The sequence below is a fragment of the Melopsittacus undulatus genome, chromosome Z (assembly GCF_012275295.1).
Source record: "Melopsittacus undulatus isolate bMelUnd1 chromosome Z, bMelUnd1.mat.Z, whole genome shotgun sequence".
Classification (NCBI taxonomy): domain Eukaryota; kingdom Metazoa; phylum Chordata; class Aves; order Psittaciformes; family Psittaculidae; genus Melopsittacus; species Melopsittacus undulatus.
The window spans coordinates 48,987,106-49,003,947 of record NC_047557.1 but is presented as its reverse complement, the minus strand read 5'-3'; the positions used below and the strand labels follow the sequence as shown (position 1 = coordinate 49,003,947).

General features: G+C 39.4%; 1 protein-coding gene across 2 annotated transcripts in view; it reads left to right on the top strand.

Moving 5' to 3' along the window:
- Positions 1-16,842, top strand: part of ADAMTS19 (ADAM metallopeptidase with thrombospondin type 1 motif 19) — a 148,273-nt gene that overhangs the window by 801 nt on the left and 130,630 nt on the right. For both annotated transcript variants that reach the window (XM_031054344.2, XM_031054343.2), the window contains exon 2: positions 371-978. In XM_031054344.2, the coding sequence (XP_030910204.2) occupies positions 371-978 (608 nt within the window). The remainder of the gene's footprint in view (positions 1-370; positions 979-16,842) is intronic.

Here is a 16,842-nt window from a genome sequence, read left to right as displayed (position 1 = left end):
TGTCTAAATGAGGAAAGGTCTGTGCAACTCTCATTGCATGGAGGTGGTGGTCATAGAGAATGCCTTCAGCTACTGTTACAACTTCTGCCGGGCTTGAGCTCCCGCTCTCTCACAGTTTGGCGGGATCGTGGTGTGTCCCAGCCCTTTCCACAGGCACAGGGACATTCAGTGGCTGGGCCATCTACCATGTGTAAGGACAGGATGACAGGAGCAAGTGGAGCTCACTATGGGCTGGGTGGGATGCTTGGTGAGCTGGGAGCCAGGAGACGAGTGATATGGGAGATACAGGTTACGTTTATGCAAGGCTCTGGGTGCTGCTGGGCGCACCACTCATTTAAATAATTTAAAGCATCTTCTGGCCTTCCCGCAGGTCTCCATGCTTCAGAAGAAACTGAGGAGTGGGAGATTGTCTTCCCCGCGCTGTGGAGCAGGGGCCAGCAGGAGCCGGCGGGTGGCAGCGGTGGTGGTGGGGGCTGCAGCACCAACCCCTGTGGGAACCGCAGCAGCACCCTCAGCATCTCTGTCACACCTAGCCCGGTGGCCAGCAGCTCCCGGGAGGTGCGTTCAGTCTCCTCCTCGGTGGACGGACAGGCACAGGCTGTGGGGGAGGCAGCAGAGGAAGAGGACACTGAAGATGAGTATGAGTCTCAGGAGTTTTACCACTGGTCCCCTCTGCCCCAAGGGTCTGGTGCTGCCTCTCAGTTGCCACCACCACCATCCCCACCACCACTGCCTCCAGCAGAGGATGGAGATGAGGTGCTGCTGAGGATCCCAGCTTTTGCTCGGGAGCTCTACCTGCTGCTCAAGAGGGACAGCCGCTTCCTGGCCCCTGGCTTTGCTGTGGAGGAGCGGCTTGGCGGTGAGGGCAAAAGCCCATCCGGTGCTGCACAGTTGCAACCTGAGAGAGCTTGTTACTACAGTGGTGCTGTCCTCGGCTACCCAGGCTCCTTTGCTTCCTTCAGTACCTGTGGTGGATTGGTAAGATGACCTTGCTTAGCACCAAGGTCTCTATCTGAGTGTCCACTTCATCTGCTGCTTTTCACTTCCATGCCTTTCCTGAGGTCTTCCTTCTTTCATATCCTCTTTGGTCCTACCTCAGTACTTACACTTATTTTAACCATTTTGTCATTCATACTTTTATTACCTCACTTATAATTTTTCTCAAATCCTACTTCTGCCTTGGTCAGGTGAAGTTTATGTGTTTTGTCCCATTTCTAGGCATGCTTTTGTCTCTCAGTCCCACACCTTCCTTTTTTTGAATCTCCTATTTATTCTTATGCCATTCTTTCTTCAACTTTTCTAATCTCTGTCTCTAATTTTATCTTGGTCTTCAGTCTGTGCGTATGATTGGTTACCTCCATGCTCACTCTCTTTCCTTTTCCCTGAATCATCATCTCTCTTCCAGTCTGTCTGTAATTTGTGGTTTTCTTCATTCCCACCCTATATTGTAAAGTTATCTTTCTCATCTGTGTTATCTTCCTTATCTTTTACATAACAGGTTTCACACTGTTTGTTCTTTCTTCAACCAATATTTTAGTATTGCTTTCTCATCTTCTTTACTCCATTTCTTTCATTTATCTGATCCTTTTGGCCTTTTTCCTCCATCTCACAACTTCTCACATGTAGTATGAGTAGTTACTTGGATATGTGACTCCATACCCTTCTTTCCTTTCAGTTCCTCCATAGAAGTACACAGTGAGTATGTTTTCAGCAGAAATGTTAAAAGAGTCAAACCTTTTGACTGGTTGTTACTTCCATGGCATACCTCCCCTACTTAAAACATATTTCGCATGTTATAATTCCTGTTGGGTCAGTCATGTCTTTTACGAGATAAAGACCTGAACTGGGGACACTGACAACAGCAATGGTGATAGAGTGAGCTGCAATCTCAGGGTATTGGAAGTGGATAGAAAGAGTAGAAAACTGGGATAATGTAGAAAGCTGTCAGGATTTAAAATAAAACCAATTATTATTATTATTATTATTATTCTCACTTTGGGCCTTTATATAGCATCATAAACGTGCATGCCTGCAGCACTTTACAGGATACAGAATATAAATGGTATGGTTAGTGGCACTAGGGATAGTTACCATCATCATGACAGTGGCTAGATGCGTGTAAATTAGCACAATCATATGATAGATGTTTCCATGTATTTCTTTCTGAATTTGAACATCTAACTTGTTCCATCATTGATTCATGAAGATATGCATGCCTGGATTTATTTGCATGGTCAGGAAGTGAAACCAGGTAGAATGTGGAAATTTTGACTGGCTATTCATTTGCCTGTTAGGACTTACTCAAGAGTCAAAACCCAAATTGAAAGTGGTGGAGAGGGAACATATGTGGATTGACACCAAATAAAATATTTGCCTGCACTCCTGCAAAGTGAAACCGCCAAGTTTCACACAACTCCAAGTGGCTGGCATCTAATTATTGACATTTTGTCAGATTTTCCAAAGCATGGTGGCAGAATTAATTGTGGAGAAAAGTCAGCTGAAGGTTGTTTGAAAGCAATCAGGTGAAGGATTTTTATGTTCAAAAAGCTTTTGACTCTTGTACTTGTTAGAATTTTACTTCTTTCAACATTGTCTATGGGTAAAATTAGGTTAGAGGAAATCTTTGCAAAGAAATTGGGAGAGATCATTATCAAAAATACCTGCTCAAAAGAGATACATGTCATTGCATATCGATAATTCCTTTGACTTGATTTTTAAATTAAAATTCACTGTTTAAACAGGCCCCAGTTTCCTAGGACCCCTATTTGTTATTTATGATTCAGTCGGACTTTTTCTGAGAGCACCAGCTTACTCAGAGCCTGCTAGCTGTCTAAGGATGCATGTGCCCAGATAATGTGCCCCATTCAGAAAAGGGGAACATGATTTATAGTTGAAATATATACTATTTTATCTATCTCAAATAAAACTGGGAATTGTTATTGATGTTCACTGGTGGTGTCATGATCCTCAACTGCATGGTCTTGTTTGCAGTGAAATAGTTAAGCAGCTGTTTCTCCTGAGAGTATTACTGTGTAAGTCACATAGTAAAAAAAAAAAAACAACTGCACAGTGCTATTATGTCAGAGTTGTTGTAACAAATCTTAAGTTGTTTGTCATTCTTTATTCAGTCATTGCTTGGGCTCTATTACATATGTAAGTTGCTCTATTTCCAAGTCTTGAAAAAACATCATACATACGTTGCATATTCCACCCTGTTTTGTTTCCTCTAGGCCTTGCTCTGTGAAAACAGCCAAGCAACATTTCAAACTAAATTTTTTCTTTTAAGATGTAAAAATACATTGAAACTTGAACTTACAAGTATTTAATTGTAGTTAGATCAATTACAAATTATTTTTTAATGTTAAATATAAGAAATTTTGGAGAAAAATACAGTATGAATGTCTTTGGTACTGTCATTTCAAAGCCTGGCTGATTTGGGTTAGGCTTACTAGGTTGCAAACACTTCATAAAGCTAAACAAATGGGCTGTAAGTCCCTTACTGTGCAGTTTAGATTCCACTCAGAAATTTTTCTTTTTGAGTGTGAAACAGCATGTCAGTCAAAAACAAAACTTCCACAATTTCACTCCTTAAATAGTAACCTTTTAGTGAATCTCTTTATTCACCAAGGAAAGTAACTGTAGTCTGATAGACAATAGTGATTTTGCCACAGAGGAAGAAGGGTGAAAAAGTGTAAAGACCAATAGAAAAGGTTTGGCCATCATGTGAAGGATGTGGGGCTGATACTGACACAGCCATCAACATGTAGCTGATACTGCATGGCTAGTTTTGTGAAAAGATCTTTGATAAAATGAGAAAATGGCCTAACATTAAATTGTTTTGCCATTCACGTTAGGATGTTGGTGTTTGTTCCGACTTCTCAAGGCATGGAGAGACCATGCCAGTGATGTTCAGGAAATTGCAAAAATGTCTGTGTAGAACTGCTCCTTCTATAGGCAGAAAGACAGAAGAATATTATTACAGATGTTAGGCACTTTATCCCCTTAAAATGGGATTTAGATGCTTTTTGAATAGTTCACTGGTTGCAGCTGGCTCAAGCATGTAAGATACAGCACAATGTTAAAGCTTCCCTGTATTTCTTATTTCACAGTTCTTGAGAGCTTCGGTAGGGTGGCTTTTCTTGAGCTATTCATTACAAGCCAGTATGGAGGAGTGATAATAAGTGTAAAATGTGAGCTGTAGTCCCAGATAAATACTAACCAATTCTGACTGCCAGGATTGGCTTTGTTTGGCAACATGTCTTGACAAATGAAGGAAACTTAACTCAGTGGGTATTTTCTAATCAAAGTAAAGATTGGAGGTATGTATGACCTGTCTAGAAGCTCCATCACCATGACCTTGGTGTAATCTCAAAGCTCACATCATCAGTGGTGATGGCCTATCTAAATCCATGGTAAAACACTTGTGGACTCCGACATCCTTTTGCAGCTCACTGGTATTCTGCACTGCTTTTGCAGGAAGATTAATGAGAGGTTTCCAAGTATTCTCCATCTGTATGCTTACTGCCTGCTGCTTGTTCATCATTAGCAAAATGCCAGGATGTAAGCAGTCCTGCTGATGACAGTGAGACTGTTCTGAAAGTGATAAATTGCAGAGCTGGAGCATTAGTTACTAAATGCTTGCTGCTTGCTAATCTTTTTAAGTAAGTTTAAAAAAAAATGTTAAATGTTGTTGAACAGTTTTCTTTGTAACTGGTAATATATTTAACTTACAACTGGTAGTTCTTTCAGAGCATGCTGTGGGAGAAACTTACTGTGGACTTAGAATGAAGAAATCTGGCTATTGGTTCTTTATCAATGATCTGCTCTGCTTCTAGCATGGAAGTTGAAGTAGTCTCACTATGTTTCCCCAAAGAGATCTCTAACAAAGGCAAATGTGTGCTTTATCCCGTATTCCTTTAATTTCAGAAAGAGAGGCCTTCAGTGTTGTTTTTTTCTCAGCACTGAATTGTTTAGGTAGTGATCTATAGCTGTGTGGTGACAGGCAAGGCTTTTCCCAATGTTTCTTTTTAAATGAAATGGTCAGCAATACATAAAGACTGGCTAGGTAGAGAAAGGATTTGAATGTCTTCTTATACCTAAACCAATGGGTTATGTTTAGACTGGAAGTTCAAACAAGAGCAGATGTATACACAGAGGATGGACAGGAGAATGCAGCTTCATACAGCTATGCTGTTTCTTGCAGCACTTAGTAGGTTGTCTAACAGAACCTGTGTAGAGATCTACCTATACAGACAGCATTGCCAGCCGGGGTAATTTACTGGAGAGAAGCTTGAAATGCATCTGACTGGTTCTATATTTTCACTGGATCTTAAGAATGTGAAATGGTCAGTAGCATACTTACAATTCTGTAAATCCTTAGAGTCAGTGTCAATATTTTTTGCAACTAAAATTAATGTGCATTTTCCCAGTGACTTGAGTCCTAACTCTTCTCCAACCCAATACAGGGAAGAGCTCTCTCTAGAGAAATGTATGGTGATTTTGGTAGGCCTCATTAAGAAGCAGGTGTCTAAAAACCTGATCTATACTTTATAGACAAGCAGACACAGATTTACTCCAGCTGTTATACATATATCTAAAGAGCACCATCCAAATCCATGTAGCTAGCATCAACAAAACAGTGATTCTGTGTCATACAAAGATGTGCAAGTACCATGGGACATTTTAAGAAATAATTCTGATGATAACCTCCTACTTTTTAGGAGTGTGGAAAAAACCTGTGTGTCTTCTTTGGCTGATAGAATCCTCCTATGATACTTCAGTAAGACTTGAAAAAAGCCCTTGAAGCAACTTCACAGGAAATGTATGTGTTTTTTGTTTTTTTTTTAGTTTCTGACACAAACTGTGTTTTGAAGATTAGTGTTATTCGCTAATAGTAGGGAAATGACAGATGATGGACTCAAAGTATTTTAGATTTTGTTTATTTAGGATATTCTAAATTCACATGACCCTCAAATTCAGGACACATAACAGGGCTCCTATAAAACTGGAATTTTTTATTTTGTACCTATATATTGAGGATAGTCTGACTTTACGTGTTGTCTCAGAACAAGCAGAATGAAACTGTAAAAGAACAATAATAATGAAATTTAAAAAAGCCCCAACTTTCTGTATTCCTGAAATTCTGCACACAGTCACTTTTAAGGATAGGATTGACATCTTTCCTCCTAGAAAATTATTTTAACCACAGTTTTTCAAGATTTTTGTGTGGGAAAACTCCCAATGTATGTAGTTTTAGTTACACTACGTAATGATTCCTGCAGTGAGAGCAGTGTCTGGCATGGTGAGTGTACATGATTTTTTTGGCAGCTTGGGCAGCGTTGGAGAGCTGTATTGAATTAAGTTTTGGTTGATATTTGGTTGTAGAATTCCTTTTGATGGCACTGCAGTACTTAATCTGCTGCAGCTCCTTGTCTGGCATAGGATTGCACTGACTGGGAATGCACTGGGTGCAAATAATGAACCTGACATTTGCTTTGCATTGCACATACAATGTAAAACATCCCTGCTTTTGTGGGGTTCTTGGAACAAGTGGTCAGGAGCAGCTCGTGGGCTTCATAAATTGCTCTGGGAAGCTGTGCTGTTACAGATTGTGAGGTCCTGGTGTAAGGCTCTGAGACTTAATAGGCTTCTTGCTTCTGTTGAGCTGGAGAGCAGCTACCACAAGACACATCCTGGACCATATAGTACCAACATGCAAACCTGAAATGGGTTAAATACCAAGACAGTTGTCAACTAAAAATAATATCTCTGCCTCCCTACTTCCAAGATGTTGCAGTTACACATTGGTATTGAGTAACTTCCAAACCAGATGCTTTTCCAAAGGAAATTGGAGACAATTACAGCTTCTTTTTTGCTGAGGGTAAGCATTAGAAAACAGAACTCACCAACAATTTTTCATAAAAAGGGGGGAGGGAAAGATTGCAAGCAGTATTTATGGTCCATTTGATACATACGGGTTAAAGTTTGAGATTACAGAAGGAGGATTATGAAATTAGATAGGATGATACTTAAAGACTTAAAGTGAAGAACACCCTCCTTCTATACACCCAACTCCCTGGGATTCTCAAATGAAAGAGAGGAAAAATTCAAGCAATAAAATGTGTGTTTAGAGCCCGTCTCTTTAAAAAATAGGGCAAACACAAGACAGAAAGATTTGGGAAATCACAGGTATTTTTTTCAGAGGCTTTTTCAGTTGCCTGTTTAGAATGCTAAACTCTTCATTTCTTAGTGCAGAATCTGCCTGCTGTTGCATTATGAATTTGTTAAATGAATGAAACTTTGTGAGAAGAGCAGAACAAAGTGTGTGAAAGAGTGTACTCTGCGAGTATCCCTTACTGAGAGTTCTCAGGTTCACTAAGATTTGCTTTGTTGACCTTAACTTACTCTTATTTGTGTTTTAGACATCTTTAAACAGGCAGTATAAAGTAGTTGGGTTAGGTAGGACATAGGTGGAAATGTTATTCCTTCTGGATTTATGTGCTAGTGGAAAGTGGGAAAGAGGAGGGCAACCAGGCTTCTAGGGAATCTGGTCTGCAACAGGACAAAACAAGTTGTTTACTTCTGCGTGCTTAGCGACTACACATCTGCCTCCAACACAGGTTTACGAGCTTTTTTTGTTTATCTCTCTGTACTACTAAAATCTCATCATTTACATCAAGAAAGTGACTATGGCCAGCTGGAATAAACAGCATGTATGTGCAAGCAAAGCACTATTAACAAACATTGCTTTATCCTCCCTGAGCAGCAAGTTAATTACAAACAGACTACTGAATATGGCGGTTTGTTTTTTGTGGATTTTTTTGTGTGTTTTTTTGCCTTGGTTTTTGGTTTTGTTTTCTTTTTTTCATAAAGAAAAGGAGTATGGAGATGGTATTCTTTTAAATATTTGATTAGTGTCATCGAGAATCATAAATCAAGGAAGATAAAGGACTAAAACCTCTGTGTTTCTATTCCTTCTTGAGCCCTGATGCTGCAGTGTGTTGCTATTCATCTTTGCCTTTCTGGATGAAACACATTGGCTGGATTTTTGTTTTGTGTATCTGAGAACTCTTGCTAATTAATAAGAAGGAAAAATCTTTTAAACATAGGAACAATAGCATTAACGTAAAGCTGAAAGGTTTAGAAAATCAATTTAGATTTAGCACGAGACTACTTCTGAGCTATAATGATCTCTGTTTCCTTTAGTATTAAACACTGTGGCATGGTATGTGAGATGTTGGGCCAGCATGCCTCAGACCATGTGGTAATGATTCCTTTCTTCTTCTGAGAGCTATCCTGTAATCATGTAATCACTCCATCCTGAGACAGGTTTGATTTGTGATTCCAGTCCTGCTTATAATAGCCTGCTGTTCTCCTAAAGTGCTTAGTTTCAGTACAAATACTTCCTTTGCAATGTATTTCCAAGCCATAATTAGAGTTGAGAAATATGCTGTCCCAGAGTAGCTTTATTTTAAAAAACTAAGACTGCTGTAAATCACTTTTGTTACCCCTTGTAATTATTAAGTATAAAATTATCCCGGTTATTGTGCATGATACAGAAGTGAAATAGTAAATCTCACTTTTTCACCCAGAAAAAACAGATAAAGTTCATTGAGTAGAGTTTTTGCATTAGTTAAATTAGTGAAGTTTTGACCCCTGATTTGAATGTAACTGTTTTTAAAAAAAGAAAGGACAGAGCACAGAGACTCTCCCAGCTACATCTGTTGTGGCTAGTGAAATTGTGAAATTAGCATTTTTCCAAGTCTTGTATCCCTGACCATTCTTATTATATGTACTGATTGTTTTTTCTAGAGCAGATAAACCAGAATTTTTTAAAGAAACATATATTCCCTGTGTTGCAACCTGTGTGATGTAATTTTAAAAGCACTGTTGTCTTTGTTTTTCAAAGTATTTATTGAACGGTAAAGAATGGAGATTCATTTTGGTAGTTAAGGCAGATTGTGATAGGGAGAAAAATAAGAAAATCCATGATTTCCAAGATGTAATACCATAAGAACAGGTAATCTGAGAAATAGGGAAAACAAGGCATCAGGTATGACACTCATTGTGGGGTTGATTGTAGGTGAGGATGTTCAAGGAGGAGTCTGTGAAAACTAATGGTCTTGTAGAGGTAACATGCAAATGATGCACACCTCTCTTTGCTACGTGATAAAGAGACCTACCAGGATGTAAAGAGATGAGTCAAAGCCATTTGGATTTGTAGGAGAATGAGATGTTTGCAGAAATTCTGTAGAGCGTGTGCCTTTCCTTGGTTTACTCAGTCTCTTGCTAATGACTTTAGGGACATGACATGAGGGTTGATTGGTTGCTCCTTGTTGAGCAGAAGTAGCGATGTAATGGAAATAGTGTGAAATATGCTGAGCATATGCATATGCGTGTTATATTGCATATCCACATGGTAGTTGGTCAAACTTTTATAAAACAATTGACCAAAATATCTATATTAGATTTAAAATCAGTTGCACATCTGTTTTACATTAGCAGTTCAGTTAACCCTTCATTGTTAACCTGTAAGCCTGGACAATCTGGTCTTCTTGTTTATTTCTATTGCTTTTAATAATGGCATAAATAAGCAAAGGAAATGACTGAATAAAATTTCCAATGTTCGTTGTGGAACAATGTATTTAGAATGATAAATTGATATCATAACAGTTGCTAATAAACATGAATCTGCACATAAGTGAATAGAAGTAAAAAGTTTTGGAAGCCTGTGCTATGTATGTTTTTCTTGGTTCTGCTGGTACTTCAGTCGGAATTACTTTCTGAAGGAGTTTTGCATACAAAAATGTAGAAATTTGCCCAAAACTTACTTGTGGAGTGATATTGTTCCTGTGTGATTATCCTCCAACTATTGCATATACTTGTTTTACGGTCTTAGCTGTGCTACCTGAAGTTCTTATTACGTGTCAGAAGTTTAAGTGGGTCAAATCAGGTTAAGCTTATTTAGATAGCAGTATGTTAAGGAAAATACAGGTATTTCTGCACATGATTCAGTTAATGGGGAAAACTTTTTATGATTCAGTACAGAGTAAATATCCTGTTATGTCCTTCTGGGGTTAAGGGGAATGCTGGCTGTGAGAAGTGCCCAAGTAATGGCTACAGCCACTGTAGTAATACTATCTTTTATACAAATATTAAACTATGCTTCAGATGTGCTTAAAATTCTTGGTGTGCTTTTTGTCAGTGAAAACACTGATTAGCCTGGCAACTGGATTATAGCTTTGAAAATTCAGGTGTAACTCTCCCTCAGGGCTTCTGGTGTGAAGCGTTTCATGTTCCTTCTGGGTATGGGAAACAGAAAAAAAAAAAAAAAAAAAAAAGCAAAACTGAGACAGAATAGCGGATAAAAAAAGCTGAATGCCTTTTATTCTGGGATATAGGAGTGGGTGAAGGGTGAGTTTTTATTGCTGGTATGTGCAGTGAACATATAGCCAGCTTTGTAACCATATTCTTGGGACTTAATTGTGGTCTTGCTTAATTTGCTTTCTAAAAATACTCTCTAAGAATAAAACTGTCTGGATCCATGTTTCTGTTGTAAGCTTTGGATTAAACTCTTCTCTAATTTAGGCAATTTTTAGAATCTTCTGAATTTACAAGCTTGGTGTAAGTTATGGAATGGAAAGTGGCTTAGGTGATTTTATGCCTGGAGAGCAAATCCCTGATCTCTTTTGTCTCTCTGGAACATAAATGGTCATTAAGTAACATATGAAGATAGGACAAGAAAACTGGGGCTGTTCAGCCTGGAGAAGAGAAGGCTGAATAGGGACCTCATAGCAGCTTTCCAGTATCTAAAGGAAGATAGAGAATGCTGGAGACTCTTCATCTGTACCAGCAGGACAAAGAGTAATGGATTTAAATTAAAATAGGGGAAGTTCAGGTTAGATGTAAGGAGGAAGTTTTTTACTGTGAGGGTGGTGAGACACTGGAACAGGTTGCCCAAAGAATTGGTAAATTCTCCATCCCTGGCAGTGTTCAAGGCCAGGTTAGGCAGAGCCTTGGGTGACATGGTTTAGTGTGAGGGGTCCCTGCCCATGGAAGGCGGGGGTTGGAACTATATGATCTTAAGGTCCTTTCCAACCCAAATCATTCATATAATTCAGTGATGCTATGATAAGAGGGGAGTGAGGGAGTTGAAAATAGAAGAGAGTTTATAGAATAGAATGGATTCAGTCAGTTGTACTATGTTTCCTTTTTTTTTTTGATCTCCTGTTTCTCCTGTAGTAACCTATCTAAGGAAGCATAATAAAAAAGATTTCTTTTATGTCCCTTTAGTTTGTTATTGCTGCTGTTTTCTTCTAGTACTAAATTATTTGCATTGGAAATGGCAGAAAATAATTCCTTCCTTTCTTATTTCATTTTGCTTGTTTCATAGGAACAAACTTGCTTAAAAGTGACAAGTCAGACTGATGCTACTTGGCTGAAGATAGTGCAATCAAAACACCATTCTGCTCACCATTTGTATTCTTACACACATAAAATCAAACTCTCTTCTGGATTGTTGTAATTCTACATAGAGATATAAAAAACCTAATTATAAATTTGTTTTATAAATAGACTAACTCAATTTTTTGAATTACAGCTCTGTGTCCATAAATAGAATTTATTTTCCTTTCCTGAATTACTGTTTTCCACAGTTAGTAGTTCTGGCAAGGCATAGATTTTTACAACACTGAGTTTCATGGAGTGTTGCCTTGAATTAAATGGTCTTTAAATGCAATTCAGCCTCTCTCTCTGAAGAAAACCAAACTAATGGAGTCATGGATAGATATTTCAATGAGGACTAGCAGAGATTAAATTTCTCTATGGCCAGTCACGGACTGGTTTTGGAGCTGTGACACATCTCTTTGTGGCTACTATGAGAGCGCATGAGTCAGGACAATGGTAGCTCACTCATATGCACTTACCTGAGTGTTTTACATGGATGAATCAATTTAAACTTGGATCCTTTGTCTTTTTGCTACTAGCCTAGGTATTTTGTCTAATGTAGGTTACATAGACAGTGGCTGATTAATTTTGTTTAAATTTCCTTTGTGGTACTCAGTGTAAAATGCCTTGTGCTCATCCTTTGCGTACTTTTGCACTTTTGCCCACATAAAGTAGAATTTCAGATTCTGATGGGGTTAAATCCAGGTTTGCACTGAAGAAATGAGGTTAATGCAGTTTCATTAGCTGAATGTACAGCAGATTCATTCGTATTCCAAGAGTGGTTTTTAGTCTTACCACAAGAAGTGCTGAGGTTGTTCGTCTTACACCAAAATGATCTAAAGAAACACATCTTTACAAGCCCTGAATCTTTAATTGCAAGGATTTTTTCCATAGGTGATATGTTTCCATAGGTGTTTTTCTTTCTAGGACTAGTAATTTTTACCAAAATGTCTTTCTTACGCAGTATTAATAATTGCAGGAACTTTGTGGAATACCAAGTCATTAAAACAGTTTATTGTCTAGTATTTTTAGCTTAAGTTTTATGGAAGAAAGTTTTTTAAACACTGTCTTACTTTAGAGGAGCTGTTGTGTTTATTTTGGAATGGGGATATGGTTGAGGTAGTGAATTGTTTTGGGTTTTTTGGTAGTAAATCAGTGGCAGTGTTCCATCTAATAAAGCATGTGCTTGAGCAAAACCAAGTGATTGTTAACATTGTGCATCACTCAGTTATCACATGGTAGACATAATTTACAGGTAATATTGCTGCTTTAAAAATTGATTTTTCTTCTAGTTTAGCTTTGAATTGTGCAAATAAAGGGTTGTATCATGCTTGTTCAAGTATAATTGTATCTTGGTTTTCAATTTAATTGTGCTTTATTTTATTGGTCTGTATTAGTGATCCATGGTTGGTTGAAGATACTGCTTCAGCATGCTTTATGAAGCAAAGTAAAATAAAGGGTTTCTAGAACATATCATAACAGGCAACAGACAAGAAACATTTTTATTCATTAGCCCGTTGGTGCATGCACCAAAAATGGAGTTCAGGTCATGCAACTACATACAATCTCTGTTTAATGTATGATTAACCAAGCAAAATGAAGATCTTTGTGGGACTCAAGTGCTTGCTATCTTTGAATTTTTTCCTTTGGTTTAGCAGCCTTGGTAGTTGATTAATGTTGATTAATTGCTTTTGTAATGGTAGTTACTTCCTTTATGGAAGTATGGAAGTTGTGTTTGAATCACAGTCAGCTCTGATCATTGTGGTTTTGGTGAACCAAACTGCAAGCATGGCTCTTGTGAGTTGCTGTATTGTTGCTGTACCTTCCAGCTTATTGAAACATAGGCCTACATAAAAATAAACCAGTTCTCTAGCCCACATAAGGACAGATCAAAATACAAAACCTGAAGGCCAAAATATTAGGAGACCACTAAACAACTTCTTTTAAAACTAAGGGTTCTTGATTGTAGTTGAACATTTAGAGTTGCATGTACAGAATGTTAGTGCGTTTTCTTACTAGAATAATAAATTCCATTTTAATTAGATTTATTTCTAATTAATAGTATCTTTCATACAAGTGAAGAGGAATAAGCTAGGTGGCCAGTTCATCACTTTTGCATAGATGTTGCTTTCTAGTTTACTTGTCTGTACTAGCTGTAGCTCCATTTATTATTTTTTTTTTAAATAAATCAATTTTGTAACATCAGTGTATAGGTAGTATATTTTTCTGTACACCAAAAAATCAGAACCTTAGTTATACAACATAACTTTATCTTTACTATCACAGCACCACTACTGACCTAAGCTGATATGAAATCAGATCTTGATCTGCTTAGGGTTTAGACAGAGAGGGTAGAATACCGTATCTTGTCTTATTGAGCTTATATACAATCATAGAACCGTGGAATACATAGGGTTGGAAAGGACCTTAAGATCATCTAGTTCCAACCCCCCTGCCAGGGCAGGGACACCTCACACTAAACCATGTCACCCAAGGCTTCATCCAACCTGGTCTTGAACACTGCCAGGGATGGAGCATTCACAACCACCCTGGGCAACCCATTCCAGTACCTCACCACCCCAACAGTAAAGAATTTCTTCCTTATATCCAATCTAAACCTCTGCTGCTTAAGTTTCATCCCATTACCCCTTGTCCTATCACTAGAGTCCCTAATGAATAGTCCCTCCCCAGCATCCCTGTAGGCCCCCTTCAGATACTAGAAGGCTGCTCTGAGGTCTCCATGCAGCCTTCTCTTCTCCAGGCTGAGCAGCCCCAACTTTCTCAGCCTGTCTTCATATGGGAGGTGCTCTGGTCCCTTGATCATCCTTGTGGCCCTCCTCTGGACTGGTTCTAGCAGTCCCATGCCCTTTTTATGTTGAGAGCACCAGAACTGCACACAATACTCCAAGTGAGGTCTCACGAGAGCAGAGTAGAGGGGCAGGATCACCTCCTTTGACCTGCTGGTCACACTTCTTTTGATGCAGCCCAGGATACAGTTGGCTTTCTGGGCTGCGAGCGCACACTGAAGCCGGCTCATGTTTGTTTTCTCATTAACCAACACCCCCAAGTCCTTCTCCACAGGGCTGCCCTGAATTTCCTTTTTGCCCAACCTGTAGCTGTGCCTGGGATTGCTCTGACGCAGGTGTAGGACCTTACACATGTCATAGTTAAACTTCATGAGGTTGGCATCAGCCCACCTCACAAGCGTGTCAAGGTCCCTCTGGATGGCATTCCTAAACTCCAGCGTATCAACCGGACCACAGAGCTTGGTGTCATCGACAAACTTGCTGAGGGCACACTCAATCCCATTGTCCATGTCAGCGACAAAGATATTAAACAAGACCGGTCCCAACACCGATCCCTGAGGGACACCACTCATTACTGGTCTCCAGCTGGACATCGAACCGTTGACCACAACTCTTTGCGTGCAGCCATCCAGCCAGTTCTTTATCCACCGAGTGGTCCACCTATCAAATTGTTGTCTCTCCAATTTAGAGACAAGGATGTCATGTGGGACAGTGTCGAACGCTTTGCACAAGTCCAGGTAGATGATGTCAACTGCTCCACCCCTGTCCATCATTTTTGTAGCCTCTTTATAGAAGGCCACCAAATTGGTCAGGCAGGATTTCCCCTAGTGAAGCCATGCTCGCTGTCACCAAGCACCTTGTTTTTTTCATGTGCCTTAGCATGCCTTCCAGGAGATCCTGCTCCCAGATTTTGCCAGGCACAGAGATGAGACTGACTGGCCTGTAATTCCCTGAGTCATCCATTTTCCCCTTCTTGAAAATGGGTGTTTGTATTTCCCTTTTTCCAGTCATCAGGAACTTCACCTGACTGCCATGGTTTTTCAAATATAATGGCCAGTGGCTTTGCAGCTTCATTTGCCAGCTCCTTCAGGACCCACGGATGGATTTCATCAGGTCCCATGGACTTGCGGACGTTCAGGTTCTTAAGATGGTCTCAAACCAGATCCTCTTGTACAGTGGGCCCAAGGTCTAGGTTTTCACTCTCCCTGCGTCCGCCTTCCAAGACTTGGGTGGTGCGGTCAGAGCCTTTGCCAGTGAAGACCAAGGCAAAGATGCCATTCAGAACCTCAGCCTTCTCCAAATCCTGTGTAGCCAGTTCTTCCTATAGCTTCTGGAGGGGGTCTACATTGTCCCTAGTCTGTTTTTTTAGCTGCTACATACCTATAAAATCCCTTCCTGTTATCTTTAACATCCCTTGCCAAGTTTAGCTCCAGCTGGGCCTTAACTTTCCTAGCGCAGTCCCTAACTTCCCGGACAACATCCCTGTATTCATCCCAGGCCACCTGCCCTTGCTTCCACCTTTTATAAGACTCTTTTTTCCTTTGAATTTTTCTGAATATAGAGCAAAGCAGATTGATAGTTCCATCAATTGTCTTCCCTTTTCACATTCTAAAATTGAGAAAGTCTCTTTTGATCTTAACTATAATGTGGTTACCTTCTTAATGTAGTATGAGGGATTTATGACAGCTGGCTTAAACACAATGGTTTTGAAAGTGTCATAGGATGATCTTTAGTGTTGTGATTCTAAAAAATAGTAAGTACTTGGTGTCAAGTAAAGTTTCTGAGCAACAGATACCTGTTTTATTAGTTCTAGTTATGTAGCTGGAATAAATGGACAACCTTTAAGGCTTTCTATCCCTTCCACAGATCCTCTGTTATGTAATAGGAACAAAGGTGCAGGTCTTTATCCATCCAAGGTGGTCTTTTCTGCCAGAGTTTCTCTCTTTCACAGAATACACAGCCTTTTTGTGTACTGGGATGTGTTTTCCTTTGTCAAGTTTGGGGGTGGGGGAGGAGGGTTGGTTCTTTAAGTCACAGCTTAATCTGGCAAAACTTGGGCAAGAGTTTCTTGAGTTGAGGAAAGGAAAAGGGGCTTGAATATGTCATTTCATAATTTGAAAATTGGTTTGTCAGTTCTACTGGGTTTTTTTTGGAGATCAAAGCACACGTGAAAATGCACTGACTTTTCTGGAAATAGTGGCAGAAGCTGAACAAGTGGACTCCATGAGAAATGTGGCAGTATTGTTGCAATAATCTATAGCCAGTTGATGTTTCTATTAAGATGAACAGAGGAATTGACATGTGAAGAGCTAGTCACTTGAACCTGACAACCAGTATGTTACATTGCACAGAAAGTTGTGCAATTCACTTGAAGGGACTTGTGTCAGGTTTGTGAGTTTCACTGCTGATGGCAGTGATGGAATGTTTCTGATTTTAAACCACCACTATGAGCCTAGGAAGCACATTTTGTGCTTTTGTCTAAAAAATGATACTTAAAAGAAATGAGAGGGATTAGAATTGATAAGTTTAATGTATTTCATTGGCAGTTTCTTTTTGTCTGTATTGAATGTTTGTTTACTAGTGAGTGGCA